Source organism: Schistocerca nitens, chromosome 5 (genome assembly GCF_023898315.1).
Source record: "Schistocerca nitens isolate TAMUIC-IGC-003100 chromosome 5, iqSchNite1.1, whole genome shotgun sequence".
In the NCBI taxonomy this organism is placed as follows: domain Eukaryota; kingdom Metazoa; phylum Arthropoda; class Insecta; order Orthoptera; family Acrididae; genus Schistocerca; species Schistocerca nitens.
Genome location: NC_064618.1, coordinates 169,638,704 through 169,654,411, shown reverse-complemented (window position 1 = coordinate 169,654,411; position 15,708 = coordinate 169,638,704). Strand labels below are relative to the sequence as shown.

At 45.2% G+C, this 15,708-nt stretch overlaps 1 protein-coding gene across 7 annotated transcripts in view; it reads right to left on the bottom strand.

The window, feature by feature from the left end:
- Positions 1–15,708, bottom strand: part of LOC126259158 (hexokinase type 2) — a 431,236-nt gene that overhangs the window by 10,704 nt on the left and 404,824 nt on the right. For 6 of the 7 annotated variants that reach the window (XM_049955707.1, XM_049955704.1, XM_049955703.1 and 3 more), the window contains exons 2-4: positions 1,378–1,540; positions 1,147–1,286; positions 842–1,057 (exon numbers count right to left, since the gene is read on the bottom strand). In XM_049955707.1, coding sequence (XP_049811664.1) covers positions 842–1,057; positions 1,147–1,286; positions 1,378–1,540 — 519 coding nt within the window. Of the gene's footprint in view, positions 1–841; positions 1,058–1,146; positions 1,287–1,377; positions 1,541–2,267; positions 2,426–15,708 lie in introns of those variants that run through there. The other variant, XM_049955706.1, reaches the window with a different exon arrangement.

The window sequence follows — 15,708 nt, the reverse complement described above, 5'->3', positions numbered from 1 at the left end:
CTCAGCAATTAATCAATTTCAGCATTCACCCTTGCTGATGTATTGAACTGAAGAAACCCCTAAATGTGGATGAGGATTTGTGTCGTCTTCTTTTGAATGTGAATACCAGTAAGCACAATCAACCGCTCTTGGGCTTTGAGAAGATATCATATCTGTCTACACTTTACACATTGTTTCAAAGAAATAACTTTGGTTTTGAGGATACTCCCAACTTGGGTTGACCACCTCTGTTCGTATCAAAAAATAAAATACGATTTTAAAACTGTCATGTCCCAAGCAAGTTTTTGAACAAAAGGCTATTTAAAGACAAGACTGCATTGATCATACTTTGAAAACCCCCCAGTCAGCCAAAAACATTTATTGGCTATTGTCTTCAGTGTGAAGGAAACTAACATTGAATTAATAACTTCACAGTGACTGAATTAAGATATTCAAATACAGCTGTTCCATAGACTTGATAGTAGGTTATCTCATCACACTAATTCAGAGATGCGTAAACTATTTGTACTGACTATTCAGTATTAAAAATAACATGTTTCATATTAAGACCAAATTGCCTTGCGTGGCTTCACTTTGATTCACAAGAGAAAACACCACTGAAATGACATTTTCTATGGTTAGCAACAGGGGCCCAGTTGCACGAGATGACTTACACGCTCCACTGGCAGAAAATCATTTTCAACAGTGCATTATAGATTTGTTTCATAGTTTTAATGTTTACCTAAAAGTCATGTGGAATATTTACCCTTTGTTTTCCAAGCTGATCAACATATCTGATGTGATTGCAATACCGTGTATTATCTAAGTAAAGCTTTTTTTTTTAAATCAATAATACACTTACATTTCTCCTTGCTAGAGCATCTTTCAACAACTGAACCACATCTTCACCAACACAACCACTGCAGTTGAACCCTTTGGTCCACCTTTCCAGGTATCCCTTTGTCAAACCCTTCTGAGTGAGTGGAAAACTGAAGGTGAATCCCAGTGGTAATCTTAAATGGGCCATCTGATGCTCTTTCATGAAGTTTGCCAAACATTCAGCAATGTGGTCAAACAGCTGAAAAGTAAGGGCAGTTTGATTGATTGATTTCAGAAGGAAAGAGGGAGATAGTGAACACAATAATACATTATAGTGTAACAACATACCTGTACACCTGTTCCAAGCATAATACTCTGAGGAATGGCGTATATTTTAGAATCCATGTGAAACTTTTCTCCCTCTAGTTCTATAATAAGCACTCTGAAGTTTGTACCTCCCAGATCAAGTGCCAAGAACTTCCCTTGTTCTAATAAACAAAACATTGACATATTAAAGCAATAGCAAAAAATTAAATAATTTCCATGTTAGAGGGGGAGGAAGAGAGAGATCAAGCTTACCTTTCCCATTGGGCAAGTCCTGAACGTATGTCACGAAACACTTCACAATGGCCTTCGCGTGAGTCTCCTTTCCTAGCCCCAACTTTATATCTTCCAGTAGTCTGTCCATGATCTGGTGGATTTGGTGATCTGACAGCATCAGCTCTTTGCATTGTTCACGAATCTGCAAATAAAAGGACACATGCAAAATCAGATTAGCGGTACAGTTGTGCCTGCAAACGAAGTGCGTGCTGACCGAGGTCAACAAAAAGTTATGAGATAAAACAACGCTGCCACATGAACAGTGTGCAACACACCAATTACTCAACTTCGACTTAACAACAGTGGCTTTTCTATGATTTTGCAGAAACGCTGATGCAAATATTCTCGTTAGTTCTTTCTTATCCCAGTTGACTTCTTATTTTCACAGTTTAGAGCAGTTCACTTAGTCGTATCATCGCAAAACTCAAAGCGCACAATTCGAAAGCACACGCCTGCATTTCGACAGCAGCAAGTGTCGCAACTGGGCCTACGGAACATAAGCAGAGCTTAAACTATTCGAAGATCAGAAATGTTGAAGTAATCAATTTATCTTGAATGGTCTAGATATATTTGAAAGTTTCTTCACCGTTTTTCCTACCTTCTGTATAAGACCGCGGTGCAGACAAGAATTCGATACTAGCACTTAACGTTTAGATAGTTTAAATTGCGATATACAAACAATAAAACAATTTAAGCAAATGCCTGTGTATCTTACACCAGTCTTTAAAAATGTTACTTTGGCGTACTTTACACGTCAGTCAAAGCCACTCAGAAACGATAAAAAACGATCTTCACATACACCAGCGCTATATCGCTTCACGAAAGCATGTCCTAAAAATCAATAAAACACTCTCTATAGGCACGCTCACCTTATTACTGGTATTGCTCCTCATACCCATGGCGAAGAATACGCAGATTCAGTAGTATAAACGGAATAAACTACGCGCCACGAATACACTGTCACACAGCACTGCCTCACAAATGAATGATATCTACGAGCGGCTCTGGCTGCCAGCTCTATACGGAGCCAAGCCCTCCACACACCCCTTGGTCTGCGCCTCCTGATTGGTCGTCGTGCTGTCCCGCCTTCCTATTCGCCAACGCGCCTTTGACGTAACCAGGCATACTAGCCTGCAAGACAACCTGAACGACGCGCGTTGTGCAACGGGGGAAATTCCAGCTACTGTGGCTGCAAGCTTTAATCACTCAGTTAGCGTTCGACTGTCTCACAGGTTGCTGAAAACGAGGAGCTCCGTTTGTTTCTGTGCGCTGGAGATGTAATCGGAAGAAGAAGCACTCACAATAAGTGTAAGTGCTGCGAAGGTTTACAGGTCACGAAAGAATCAACTTCCAGACCAACGTTAGTCTGGAATATAACCTTTAACAAGAAGTACCGTACTAGTTTTGGAAGACGACAGATTTTACGATAGCAAACTTTGTTTTTCTCTATTGAACTGGAATACCGAACATCACGCCATTCGGGTGCACTTAGATATTGAAGGCATTTTGTAACTTTAGATGATTTTTAATGGTTTGCTACTCGTCAGAAACTGAATGCAACATAATCGCGTCTTTGTTCGGATGTGTCATTATAGTCTCTGAAAACAACGTTGAAGTTCACCATTAAATTGAGTTTAAAAAGTTTAATACAATGCTATACTTTCGGAAGATGAGTATTAATTGGTAACTATCTCTTCACTCAGAAATAAGACTACGAAATTTTCTTTCAATGCAAAATACTCCAAGTTGTTGAGCGAGTATACTACGTTCAGAAATCTACACATTCAGTGATAGAACGTACGCGGAAGCTTGCCTTTCATAAAACTGAACTTGCTTTCCCAAACGTATTTTCAACGACACCCAAGAAGTCTTCTAACAATGCAAGGAATGTTCTGCTGGTTTTTCATAACGTCGAGTCGAAATTTTTGTGACGTGCTGTTTCACCTCGGTTTCCGAGATATGGCAAATTTCCATCACAGACAGGTTCTTCTCAAAGAACTGGAACAGCGTATGTGATTTCTGTAAAACCTTACAGTCCCATGGAAGACTGACCAAAAGGTTTGTTGCACCTTTCAGGTTTGGGTGCACATGTGCTGCTTCCAACTACTCCATACTTCGAATTGTTCCCAGACAAGACGTTAAATCCACTTTGCTCTAACATGCTTAGACAGGTAGTTTCGTTAAACAACAACAGCACGATACGTACCTATGATTCATTTCCTAATGCGGTAATAATCACTACCTTTTTTTCATTTTAGCTATGTTGCTAATGGAAACAATTGTGTGAAATGTTTAAACACACACTCTCTCTCTCTCTCTCTCTCTCTCTCTCTCTCTCTCTCTCTCTCTCTCTCTCTCTCTCTTGTGTGTGTGTGTGTGTGTGTGTGTGTGTGTGTGTGTGTGTGTGTGTGTGTGTGTCACACACATCAGTAAGGCTAGGGGCCAGAAAAGGAGACTTACAATGTGAGCGGGCACCACCCAAAGGTCTCGTGCAAATAAATCAGAGGACATGATAAGATTGGTGCTTATCGCGGTACTTTTCCCCGTTCATATCTGACATACAATTTTCACAGATTAACATCATCGCCGTTTATAGAGAACGCTCTGCTCGTTACTTGTTTCGAAGATTTTGTTCTCTCTATCAGTCAAGACTTCTTCACGTTCAACCTTAAAAATTCGAACGAAAGATTTATGATCATATCTTGGTAGGAACTGTCTCCCCATTCCGTGAACATACGGAATGGAAAGGATGAGGAGGAGGAGGAGAAGGAAGAGGGGGGACGGGAAATAGAAAACAAAACATAACGCCATGTGTTAAAACCTACTTCGAAATGCAAGTGAGAGAGATCGTTACTGTAGATTGTAAGGAGAATCGTTTCATTGTGCCAGTGACTCATAACTAGAAACTAATGATATGCGGTTATAAAGGAAGCTTGCATCGAAGGAGCGAAGTGTATAGTTACCTTTTCTCAACTAACAAGGGAGAGAGACTCATTGACATACGTAGAATACAGCATGTGTGGACCAGTAGGTCTTGCACACCACTGCAGCAAAATATGTCTGTAGGCACCTAAGTTCAACGAAGACAACAGTTACCGTGCACAGAGAACAACCAGGTCGCCCTTACAGGCCGTAGACTTTTTGGAATTAACAGGGTGCAGGCGTTTAATACCACATAGTCGCGGGTCAAGAACGGAACAGCGAAAAACGCGGTCACATGATGATGTTGAAGTGTCTGAAGCCTGCTATCAAACGTACACGTACGCTGCGCTGGATTTCCATTAGGTGTAATGAAGGACAAATGGAAGAAAACGTTCATAGCAAAGAGAAAAAAGTCAATAGTATCCGATTAGAAGAGCAGTGAGTAACGTTTGGAACTCGTCCCATGATACACAGATATTAAGGAGTAACATCAAGAATTGATACGAATTGGGGGCGGACATGTAAAAGAGTAGGGAGGGAGGAGAATGAAAGTAGTATGGCAAAAGCGCAGTGAGTCTACAAAGGAAGCGCATTCAAGGCAATCAGTTCGAGACTAACGCTCCAGAGTTGGGATCAGAGCACATCGGTTCTGTCCATACGAGTTAGCGAAGAAGCTGCTCAGAAAACTTAAATTGCAATACTTGAAAGCAAGGCGAAGGGTTACCCTTTTAGGCAAATTTGAGAATCAATATTCGAGGATGGCTATATGACAGTTCTGCTGCTTCATCACATACCTCGTGTGTAGGGGCCATGGGAATAACGTAGAAAGATTTGTGAGCGTATTGAGGAATATACGTACAGCTATTTTCCCTCCCTCGTTCCACAGGAGAATGGAATAGGGCAGGAAAACGTTGATATTGGTACGAAGTAGCCACCTTCATGCACTGTATAGTACCTCGCGGACAAAGTATATCGCTTGCCTCTGTACATTTGGTCCAGATAATTCAAATCTCTTGTTTCTTCTGCGTATATTCGAAGTTAGGAAAAATTGCGACCTCTAATGTACCATTAAAATGGAGTCCTCTAACGCAGATTTCCCGCTTTACGCGAGTGGTCGCCTTAAATCGCTTTGGCTAACCTTGCACGACTCGCGTATGTCGTCGTTCAACGAGACTGATGGAAGTTCGTGTCTGGCCGTGAGTCGTGCAGGGATGGCCAAAGCGACTGAGGCGACCGCCCGCGTAAAGCGAGAAATCAAAGACCCGATCCGTCACGAATTTTCATTGTCATTCCATTATATAGTTGGTGTTTGTTTATATTCGCAAAAAAAATGGCTCTGAGCACTATGGGACTCAACTGCTGAGGTCATTAGTCCCCTAGAACTTAGAACTAGTTAAACCTAACTAACCTAAGGACATCACACACATCCATGCCCGAGGCAGGATTCGAACCTGCGACCGTAGCGGTCTCGCGGTTCCAGACTGCAGCGCCAGAACCGCGCGGCCACTTCGGCCGGCGTATATTCGCAACTGCGAGAATACATTTCATGTATATGTAAAGTTTCTGGGAGTACCGTCTCCGGTGTGTTAGGTTTGACAAGATTCCAAACGAAATCTTGCTCCCACACTCAAGTCTCAGAACTCGAGAACACATCGTCGATTTGAGTCCGCACGCCTCATCGTCCTACAACCCACATATGGCGTAAAATGAGTTAGACATTCTAGCTGTACACCCATAATCTACCTTAAAGAGTGTGGCGGAGGGTACTATCGGTACCATCTGACACCACCCACCACCCCCCTGTTTTCTTGTCCCACTCGCGAAAGAGCTGTGTGGGAAAGACGACTATCTGTAAACTTCCGTATGAGCTCTAATTGTTCAGATTTTCCTGTCGTGGATACTGCGAGAAATTTATGTAGGGGGAAGTACTGTACTACCTGACTTTCTACATAGGTGTTTTCTCGGAACAGTAAACTTCTGCACGATGCAGATTGTCTCACCTGTACCACCTGCAACTGGAGCCTTATGCGCTTCTCTCTAACGCTCTAGGGTCGCTCTTCTTTGCATCGCCTCTGAATCCCACATTTGCGAGTTCCAGACCGACGAGCACCACTGAACAAACAGGTCGCACGAAGGTTTTGCAACCTACTTCTTTCATGATTTAATTTCTTTAGAATTCTTCCGATCTGTCTGGCAACCTGCTCTTTCTACACTGGAGCGCCAAAGAGACTAGTATAGGCATGTGTATTCAAATGCAGAGATACGTGAACAGGCAGAGTACGGCGCAGTTGTTAGATCTGTTACTGTTGCTACGATGGCAGGTTATCAACATTTACGTGAGTTTGAACGTGCTGTTATAGTCGGCGCACGAGCGATGGGACACATTATCTCCGAGGTAGCGATGAAGTGGGGATTCTCCTGTACGGCCATTTCACGGGTGTACCGTGAATATCAGGAATCCGGTAAAACACCAAATCTCCGACATCGCTGCGGCTGGAAAAAGATCCTGCAAGAACGGAACCAAAGCCGACTGAAAAGAATCGTTCATCGTGACAGAAGTTCACCCCTTACGCAAACTGCTGCATATTGCAATGCTGGGCCATCAATAAGCGTCAGGTACGAATCATTCAACGAAACGTCATCGATATGGGCTTTCGGAACCGAAGGCCCACTCATTTATCCTTGAAGACTGCACGACACAAAGTTTTACGCCTCGCCTGGGCCTGTCAACACCGACACTGGACTGTTTATGACTGGAAACATGTTGCCTGGTCGGACGAGTCTCGTTTCAAATTTTATCGAGCGGACGGACGTGTTCGGGTATGGAGACAACTTCATGAATCCATGGACCCTGCATGTCAGCAGGAGACTGTTGAAGCTGATGGGGGCTCTGCAATGGCGTTGGGCGTGTGCAGTTTGAGTGATACGGGACCCCTGATACGTCTAGATGCGACTGACAGGTCACACGACGGAAGTATCCTGTATGATCACCTGTATCCATTCACGTCTATTGTGCATTCCGACGGACTGGGGCAATTCTAGCAGGACAGTGCGACACCTCACACGTCCAGAATTGCTACAGAGTGGCTATAGGAACACTCTTCAGAGTTTAAACACTTCCGCTGGCCACCAAATTCCCCAGACGTAAATATTATTGAGCATATCTGGGATGCCTTGCAACATGCTGTTCAGAAGAGATCTCCACCCCCTCGTGCTCTTACGGATTTATGGACAGCTCTGCATGATTCATGGTGTCAATTCCTTCCAGCACAACTTCAGACATTAGTAGAGTTCATGCCACGTTGTGTTGCGGCATTTCTGCGGGCTTGCGGGGGTCCTTACATGCTATTAGGCAGGTGCACCAGTTTCTTTGGTTCTTCAGTAAATAACTAGCTTCGTGCGGTATGTTCCACTTTAATACTGAAACAACAGTATTTTGACCTTTTCTGCAGCACAAAATGACTATTAGAACACAAGCTGAAATATGGAGAGCATGCTGTTTTTGCCTGAACCACCTTGGTTGTTACATGCAAATGCTGCTGCTGAGCGAGATTTTGAAGGAGACCAATCTTCTATTCACCCCACAGGACAGTAATAGAACAGACTAAACAAGTGTTCTAAATTTGGCGTAGCGTATATCTGAGAGGGACATGCGTACCAGCGCAGCATTCACCAAACGCGATGTGAGAAACAGCCTAAATACCACCACATCCAAGCTTGTCGGCACACCGACCCTCTCGTCGTTAATTCGCCGGGCGGATTCGATGCTGGGCCGGCATACCTCCCTGTTGCGGAAGCGAAGGCGTCAACACGTGCGGTTAACCGGGTGGGTTCAAATACGAGTACAAATGCGATCAATAAGCGAAAAATATTGCATGCACAAAATCAGTATACGGCTTGACACAAAATTTATACTACGCAAGTGTTATAACAAATTTTCCTTGAAGAGTAAAGTATTCTTTTAGAATATTAGGAAAAACATGGCAATTGTGCGGTGCAAAGTTGTCAAGGCTTTAGTGTCCACTTGTTGACAAATTGCCTGTTTTCTTCCGTCTCTGGGTTCTTCACCGATGTCTGACGATTTTTCTAACGTTTCGCTAGCGCGAGTAGGAAAGAAGAACCCAAGACAGAAACAAACGGGCAATTTTTCACTAGATTCCGACTTTTTGTACCTCAGATGGTTCTCAAACCTGACTTCAGCCGTTCGGTACTGGGCTAAGTGAAGTGACGTCGAGTTGACACACTGTCTAGGGTGAACCCAACATACACTACTGTCCATTAAAATTGCTGCACTACGAACATGACTTGCTACAGACGCGAAATTTAACCGACAGGAAGAAGATGCTGTGATATGCAAGTGCTTTGCTTTTCAGAGCATTCACACAAGGTTGGCGCCGGTGGCGACACCTACAACGTGCTGACATGAGCAAAGTTTCCAACCGATTTCTCATACAAACAGCAGTTGACCGGCGTTGCCTGGTGAAACGTTGTTGTGATGCCTCGTGTAAGGAGGAGAAATGCGTATCATCACGTTTCCGACTTTGATAAAGATCGGACTGTAGCCCATCGCGATTGCGGTTTATCGTATCGCGACACTGCTGCTCGCGTTGGTCGAGATCCAATGACTGTTAGCAGAATATGGAATCGGTGGGTTCAGGAGGGTAATACGGAACGCCGTACTGGATCCCAACGGCCTCGTATCACTAGCAGTCGATATGACAGGCATCTTATCCGCATGGCTGTAACGGATCGTGCAGCCACGTCTCCATCCCCGAGTGAACAGATGGGGACGTTCGCAGGACAACAACCATCTGCACGAACAGTTCGACCAAGTTTGCAGCAGCATGGACTATCAACTCAGACCCTGGCTGCGGTTACCCTTGACGCTGCATCACAGACAGGAGCGCCTGCGATGGTGTGCTCAACGACGAACCTGGGTGCACGAATGGCAAAACGTCATTTTTTCGGATGAATCCAGGTTCTGTTTACGGCATCATGATGGTCGCATCCGTGTTTGGCGATATCTCGGTGAACGCACATTGGAAGCGGGTATTAGTCATCGCCATACTGGCGTATCACCCGGCGTGATGGTATGGGGTGACATTGGTTCCACGTCTCAGTCACCTCTTGTTCGCACTGACTGCACTTTGAACAGCGGACGTTAAATTTAAGATGTGTTACGACCCGTGGCTCTACCCTTCATTCGATCACTGCGAAAACCTACATTTCAGCAGGATAATGCACGACCGCATGTTGCAGGTCCTGTACGGGCCTTTCTGGATACTGAAACTGTTCGACTGCTGCCCTGGTCAGCACATTCTCCGGATCTCTCACCAATTGAAAGCGTCTGGTCAATGGTGGCCGAGCAACTGGCTCGTCACAATACGCCAGTCACTACTCTTGATGAACTGTGGTATCGTGTTGAAGCTGCATGGGCAGCTGTACCTGTACACGCCATCCAAGCTCTGTTGGACTCAATGCCCAGGTGTATCAAGACAGTTATTCGGGCCAGAGGTGGTTATTCTGGGTACTGATTTCTCAGGATCTATGCACCCAAATTTCGTGAAAATGTAATCACATGTCAGTTCTAGTGTAATATATTTGTCCAATGAATACCCGTTTATCATCTGCATTTCTTCTTGGTGTAGCAATTTTAATGGCCAGTAGTGTAATTTGACGGTGAGGTCACCTGACATTCCATTCCGTTGAGGTCTAGCGTGAGTCGGGCTCAGCGCTTGAGCCTCAACGTCTAGTGATGCGAGGAGCGTCATATCGGAGCGGCAGGCATGTTAGATGCCGCCGGCGATAGCGGCGCCGCCACACACGCTTTATCAGAGGCGGGGCCGTGGTGACCGAGCCACCTGGTCGGGGCCGGCGTCTGAGCACATTCGCTGCAGAGTTGCATCATCCGCTGAGCGCCGCACCTTGCCGTGCTCGCCACAGCTGGTGAGGCACCTGCGTGGGGTCCTGTAAGTCCACACGAGGCAGGCTGCCTAGCGCCAACCCGCGGCTGAGCCGTGTGCGACAGCACCACCTTCCTGTGCTCCGTCACCATACTGGCGGCATTCAGAGAAATAACAGTTTCTCTACCGAAGACGTCTAAACGATTAGTAAAACGTCAGTGTCTCCAACCCACGGGAACTCCAAGAAAATGGAGTAGCTATGCATGAATGTGAAGAGTAACGCAATGTGGTCAAGTTTGCCCGTTTGGCAGGGAACTTCGCAGAGACGCTCGCCCAACTTTAATGGCAGAGGTTACTGGTAAATCGTTCTGCATTACAGACGTACTTTCACAGTTCTGAGGATTCATCGAATATGTAACTCTGCAGTGATATGACATACAGCTGTTGAAGTACTTAACGCTATCTGAACACGGGTCAGCCTCAGGGTCGTGCTGTACTCAATCAAGGCCTTCACTATGGGAGATGTACCCAACAGTATGCGAAAACACTTTTCCGAAGTTCCCTTTTAGCGATTTCGTTCGCATTCAGCTTATGACGCGACTGTACAGAAGATTAAAACCATAACCTGACAATAACAGTTCCGTCTATTGGCGCCAAGCTTTCGTGGTAATGCCCTCCCATGTCTACTACTAGGGTCAGTCAAAAGACAATGTGTCCTATTTTTTTCTCCTTAAATAACCTGTAAGTGAAAAATTGCTGCTTCTCCAGTGAACTGCAGTAGTAACTCTGAGTCAAGAGATGTCAGTACTGAAGTCGCTTGCAAAATGGCTGGCATCGATGTTCGTATTAACCTGCATTATGCGGTAGTATTCTTGAACGATGAAGGTGAAACGCCCATCTGCATTCGTGAAAGACTGAAAAAATATGTAAGGTGCTGAGAAGGTGGGGTTTAGCACCGTTGGACGACGGCTTCGTCGCTGTAACGAAGCTGAAAACAGCGCTGGCTGACGAAGTACGGCGCGGCAGGCGGCGACTGCTGGGACCCCACGCAACTCTCTGGGTCTAATTACGGTTCATCTTTTGGAGCAGGGATGCGCAATAAGTTCTGTCCAGTAAGTTAGAACCCTCAAACAGCTGAAAATACATCTTCAGTTCGCCCAACAACATCTATGGCGGATGTTCCTTTGCAAGACAGTACAAGACCACACATCAGTCGTCACACCACTGAAGATACTGTAAAAATTGGAATTCTTGCCTCATCCTCATACAGCCCTGATCTATCACCAATAGACATCCATCTGTTCGGGCCACTAAAAACAGCTCATCGCGTGATTCACTTTGAAAATCAGAAGGCCGTAAAAAAACGTCCGTCTGTCGATGGCTTCGGAAGCAAGATAGTTCAATTTGGCACAGTGGAACACGTGCCCCTTTTTACAACATGGACCAAAACTGTGGAAATGGACAGATTTTACTGAAAGGTCATAAGTTAATCTTTAATGGTGTGGTTTTCAATTACGTAGTTGCATTTGAAATTCTTTACAGATAAAAGAAAAACAGGAGTCATTACTGGCCCTCTTACATTCATTCTGTGGAAATCACTGAAGTGCATGGCAGGGAGTACTTTTTCTGTACTCGTTATACAGGCTGCTTCTCGTTCCTTGCGCGGGAAGAATGACTCAAATGCGCGCCCTCACGATCCCTACGCGAGAGATACGTATGGGCTTGTAATATATTCTTAAATGCTTCATTTACAGCTGGTTCTTGAAACTTTGTAAGTAGGCTTTATCTGGATAAACCATGAAGGTTTTCGACGACAGGACGTCTTAGCTGCTGGCGTCTCTTCTGTGGTCTCTAAAACTTTTCTGTTCCTAGTGTTTCGATCAGAGCTGCGCTGGACATCTTAGGAGGTGCTTCTCGTTCCGCTAATGCACATCTGATGATGTCCATCAAAGCTCTGGACAAAACGCAAGGATCGTAAAATTTCTCTGGATAGTTTGCATTTTCTTTCAAGGGTCTATCACTTCAGTTTCTTCAGCACCTCTAACAATCTCTCACGGGTCTCACAAACCTAGACCGTCGTCCATTGGCACTGCTCTTCTCTGTAATCCTATCTGGCACGAGTCCCACATACTTTAATACTGTAGGATGAGTGGCACGAGTGACTTGTAAGCAATCATCTTTGTAGACTGATTGCATTTCCCTAGTATTCATCAGCAAGCTAAAGTCTGTCACCTGCTTTACCTACAACTGAGTCGAGAGTGATCCTTCAGTTTCACATCCCTACGAAATGTTACACCTAGCTACTTGTATGAGGTGAAAGATTCCATTTGTGACTCGTTGATACGGCAGTCGTAAGGAACCACTTTTTTTTCCCTCCTCTTTTGTGAAGTGCGCAGTTTTACATTTCTTAATGTAAGCTGTTAATCTTTGCACCACTCTGAAATCTTACCAAGATCAGTCTTAATATTTGTGAGCCTCTTTTCACACTGTACTTAAAGCATTTTTTCCTCCATCACATTACACGTCTAGTACCACTCGTCAAATTATTTTACAATATCGCCGGTGCCACATTCCCCGCTACTTCGATAAGCGTAACCAACTTCCACGGATAGTGAATTGTCGGTACCGGCGTAATTAGTGCGTCCGTGACGGACAGCTGGAAAATGCAGAGTGTTTTAACCTCAATTAGGGCATTTAGGTAAGAAATTAGTCACGTTCTGTCCAACGGACCCAATGTAGCACTTGCCTTACAAACCACGGGAAATCAATCTTTGAAGACTGACCTTTAATTTGATCGCCACTCCACCTGAAAGAGTCCAATGTCTTCACCAGTGTAGCACATCGCACGATCGTCCTTTTAAGTCTACTAACGTCTTCCAGAATTACATTTTCGTGACACCAACAGAGGTTGCCAAAAACTGTCCGTTAAACACAATCGAGGAAGAAGAGAGTGCAATAAAGGCGATTGTCACCTCTAACGAGAAGAAAACTGGAATCAAGCGACCTCACAGTTTATTACATTGAAGTGAGAAAAGTCATGGGATAGCAATATGCGTACATGCAGATGGCGGTAGTATCGCGTGCACAAGGTATAAAGGACAGTGTCTTGGCGGAGCTGTCATTTGAAATGAGGTGAATCATGTGAGAAGGTTTGCGACGTGATTATGGCCGCACGAGGGGAACTAACAGACTGAAGGCGGAGTGGTAGTTGGAGCTAGACGCTTAGGACAGTCCATTTCGGAAATCGTCAGGGAATTCAACATTCCGAGATCCACAGTGTCAATAGTGTGCCGAGAATACCAAATTTTAGGTATTGCCTCTGACCACGGACAACGCAGTGGCAGACAGCCTTCACCTAAGGACCGAGAGCTGCAGCGTTCGCTTAGAGTTTTCAGTGCTAACAGAGAAGCACGTTGAGCGAAATAGCCACAGAAATCAATGTGGGACGTAAGAGGAACATATCCTTTAGGACAGTGTTGCAAAATTTGGCGTTAATGGGCTGTGGCAGCAAACTACCGTGGCGGGTGCCTTTACTAACAGCACGACATCGCCTGCATTGAGTTTCCTGGGCTGGTGACCATATCGGTTGGACCCTGGACGAATGGATAACCGTCGCCTGGGCAGGTGATTCCCGATTTCAGTTGGTACTAGCTGATGGTAGGGTTCGAGAGTGGCTTAGGCCCCATGAAGCCATGGACCCAAGTTGTCAACTAGGCATTGTGCAAACTGACGATTGTTCCATAATGGCGTGGGCTGTGTTTACATGGATCACTGACTGGAAATGGTAATGTTCGGATACTTGGAGACCATTTTCAGCCTTTCATGGTCCTAATGCTCCCAAACAACGATAGAAATTTTATGGATGACAATGCACTATGTCGTCGAGCCACAATTGTTCGATGTTATTCAAATGTATGTGAAATCTTATGGGACTTAACTGCTAAGGTCATCAGTCCCTAAGCTTACACACTACTTAACCTAAATTATCCTAAGGACAAACACACACACCCATGCCCGAGGGAGGACTCTAACCTCCGCCGGGACCAGCCACACAGTCCATGACTGCAGCGCCTTAGACCGCTCGGTGTTCGTTATTGGTTTGAAGAACATTCTTGACAGTTCGAACGAATGATTTGGCCAACCAGATTTTCCGATAAGAATCCCATCGAACATTTTTGGGACATGATCGATAAGTCAGTTCGTGCACAATATTCTGCGCCGACGATACCTTCCCAATTACGGACGGCTATAGAGGCAGCATGATTAAGTATTTCTGCAGACGACTTCCAGCGACTTTGTGAGCAGCACGTCGATTTGCTGCACTACAGCGGGCGAAAGAAGGTCCCACATAATATTGCGAGGTATTACATGACTTGTCACTTCTGTGTATGTGTCGTAATAACAAGGCGTGAACGAGAACAGTGTTATGAGAACTGCATGATGCTGGTAGAGCTGCTATTGCCAACGGCTTGTCAAAGTGACATAACAAATTAACTTATAGTGATTCAAGAAATTTTAAACCTGCACAACCGACCACTGGAAACATTTATCTTTGTAACTTTTTAAACTTCTTTGTCGTACATAAGCAAAATGGACAAAAAATAATCATCAGCTGCTACTGGTGTTTTCGTCTTAAGACTGGTGTAATGTAGTTTTGCATGTAGTCTACCCTGTGAAAGTCTCTTCATCTGCGAGCAACTGGTCGAAGCTACATCCTTTTGAACCTGCTTAGTGCATTCGTCTATTGGTGTCTCTACAATCCCGTCCTAGAATATTACTCAAGTGCGTGGGACAAGTACCAAATAGGACAAATAGGGATTATTGAACGTATACAGGTAAGGGCAGAACGAATGGTCACAGGTTTATTTGATCCGTGGGAGCGTGGCAGAGATGCTGAAGAACGTGAACAGGCAGACTCTAAGATGTAGACTATCGCGAGAAACCCTGCCTACAAAGTTTCGAGAACGGTCTTTAAATGGTGACTCTAGGAATGGACTATATTGGCATTCCAAACATCTACTTCTACACTCTGCAAACCACTGTGAATTGCATGGCGGAGGGTAATCCCCACTATACCAATTAGGTTTCTTCCCCGTTCCATTCACGTCAAGATCCTACGGGAGCGATATTTAGGGAGTTATCTTGTCCATTCCTAGAGTCACCATTTGAAGACCGTTTTCGAGGCTTTGTAGGTAGGGTTTCTCGCGATAGTCCACATCTACCTTAGAGTCTGCCTGCACCACGCTAGACGGTGTCTGTTTGTCGCACACTCCGCGCAGGTTCTTCCGCGGTCGGAGCCTGGCAGTTGTCCGGTTCGCACCGGTTGCGCGGCTGGCGCCAAGGCCTCGCCGCTGACGCCACAGGCGGCGACGTCCGCCACCAGTGTTTGCAGAAGGGGCTTCCAGCAGGCGACGCCAGCAGACTTGCGCACGCCTCGCGTGGGCAGCGCTTCTTTCGCACCGCTCCAGGTTTCCTGTCACGCTAC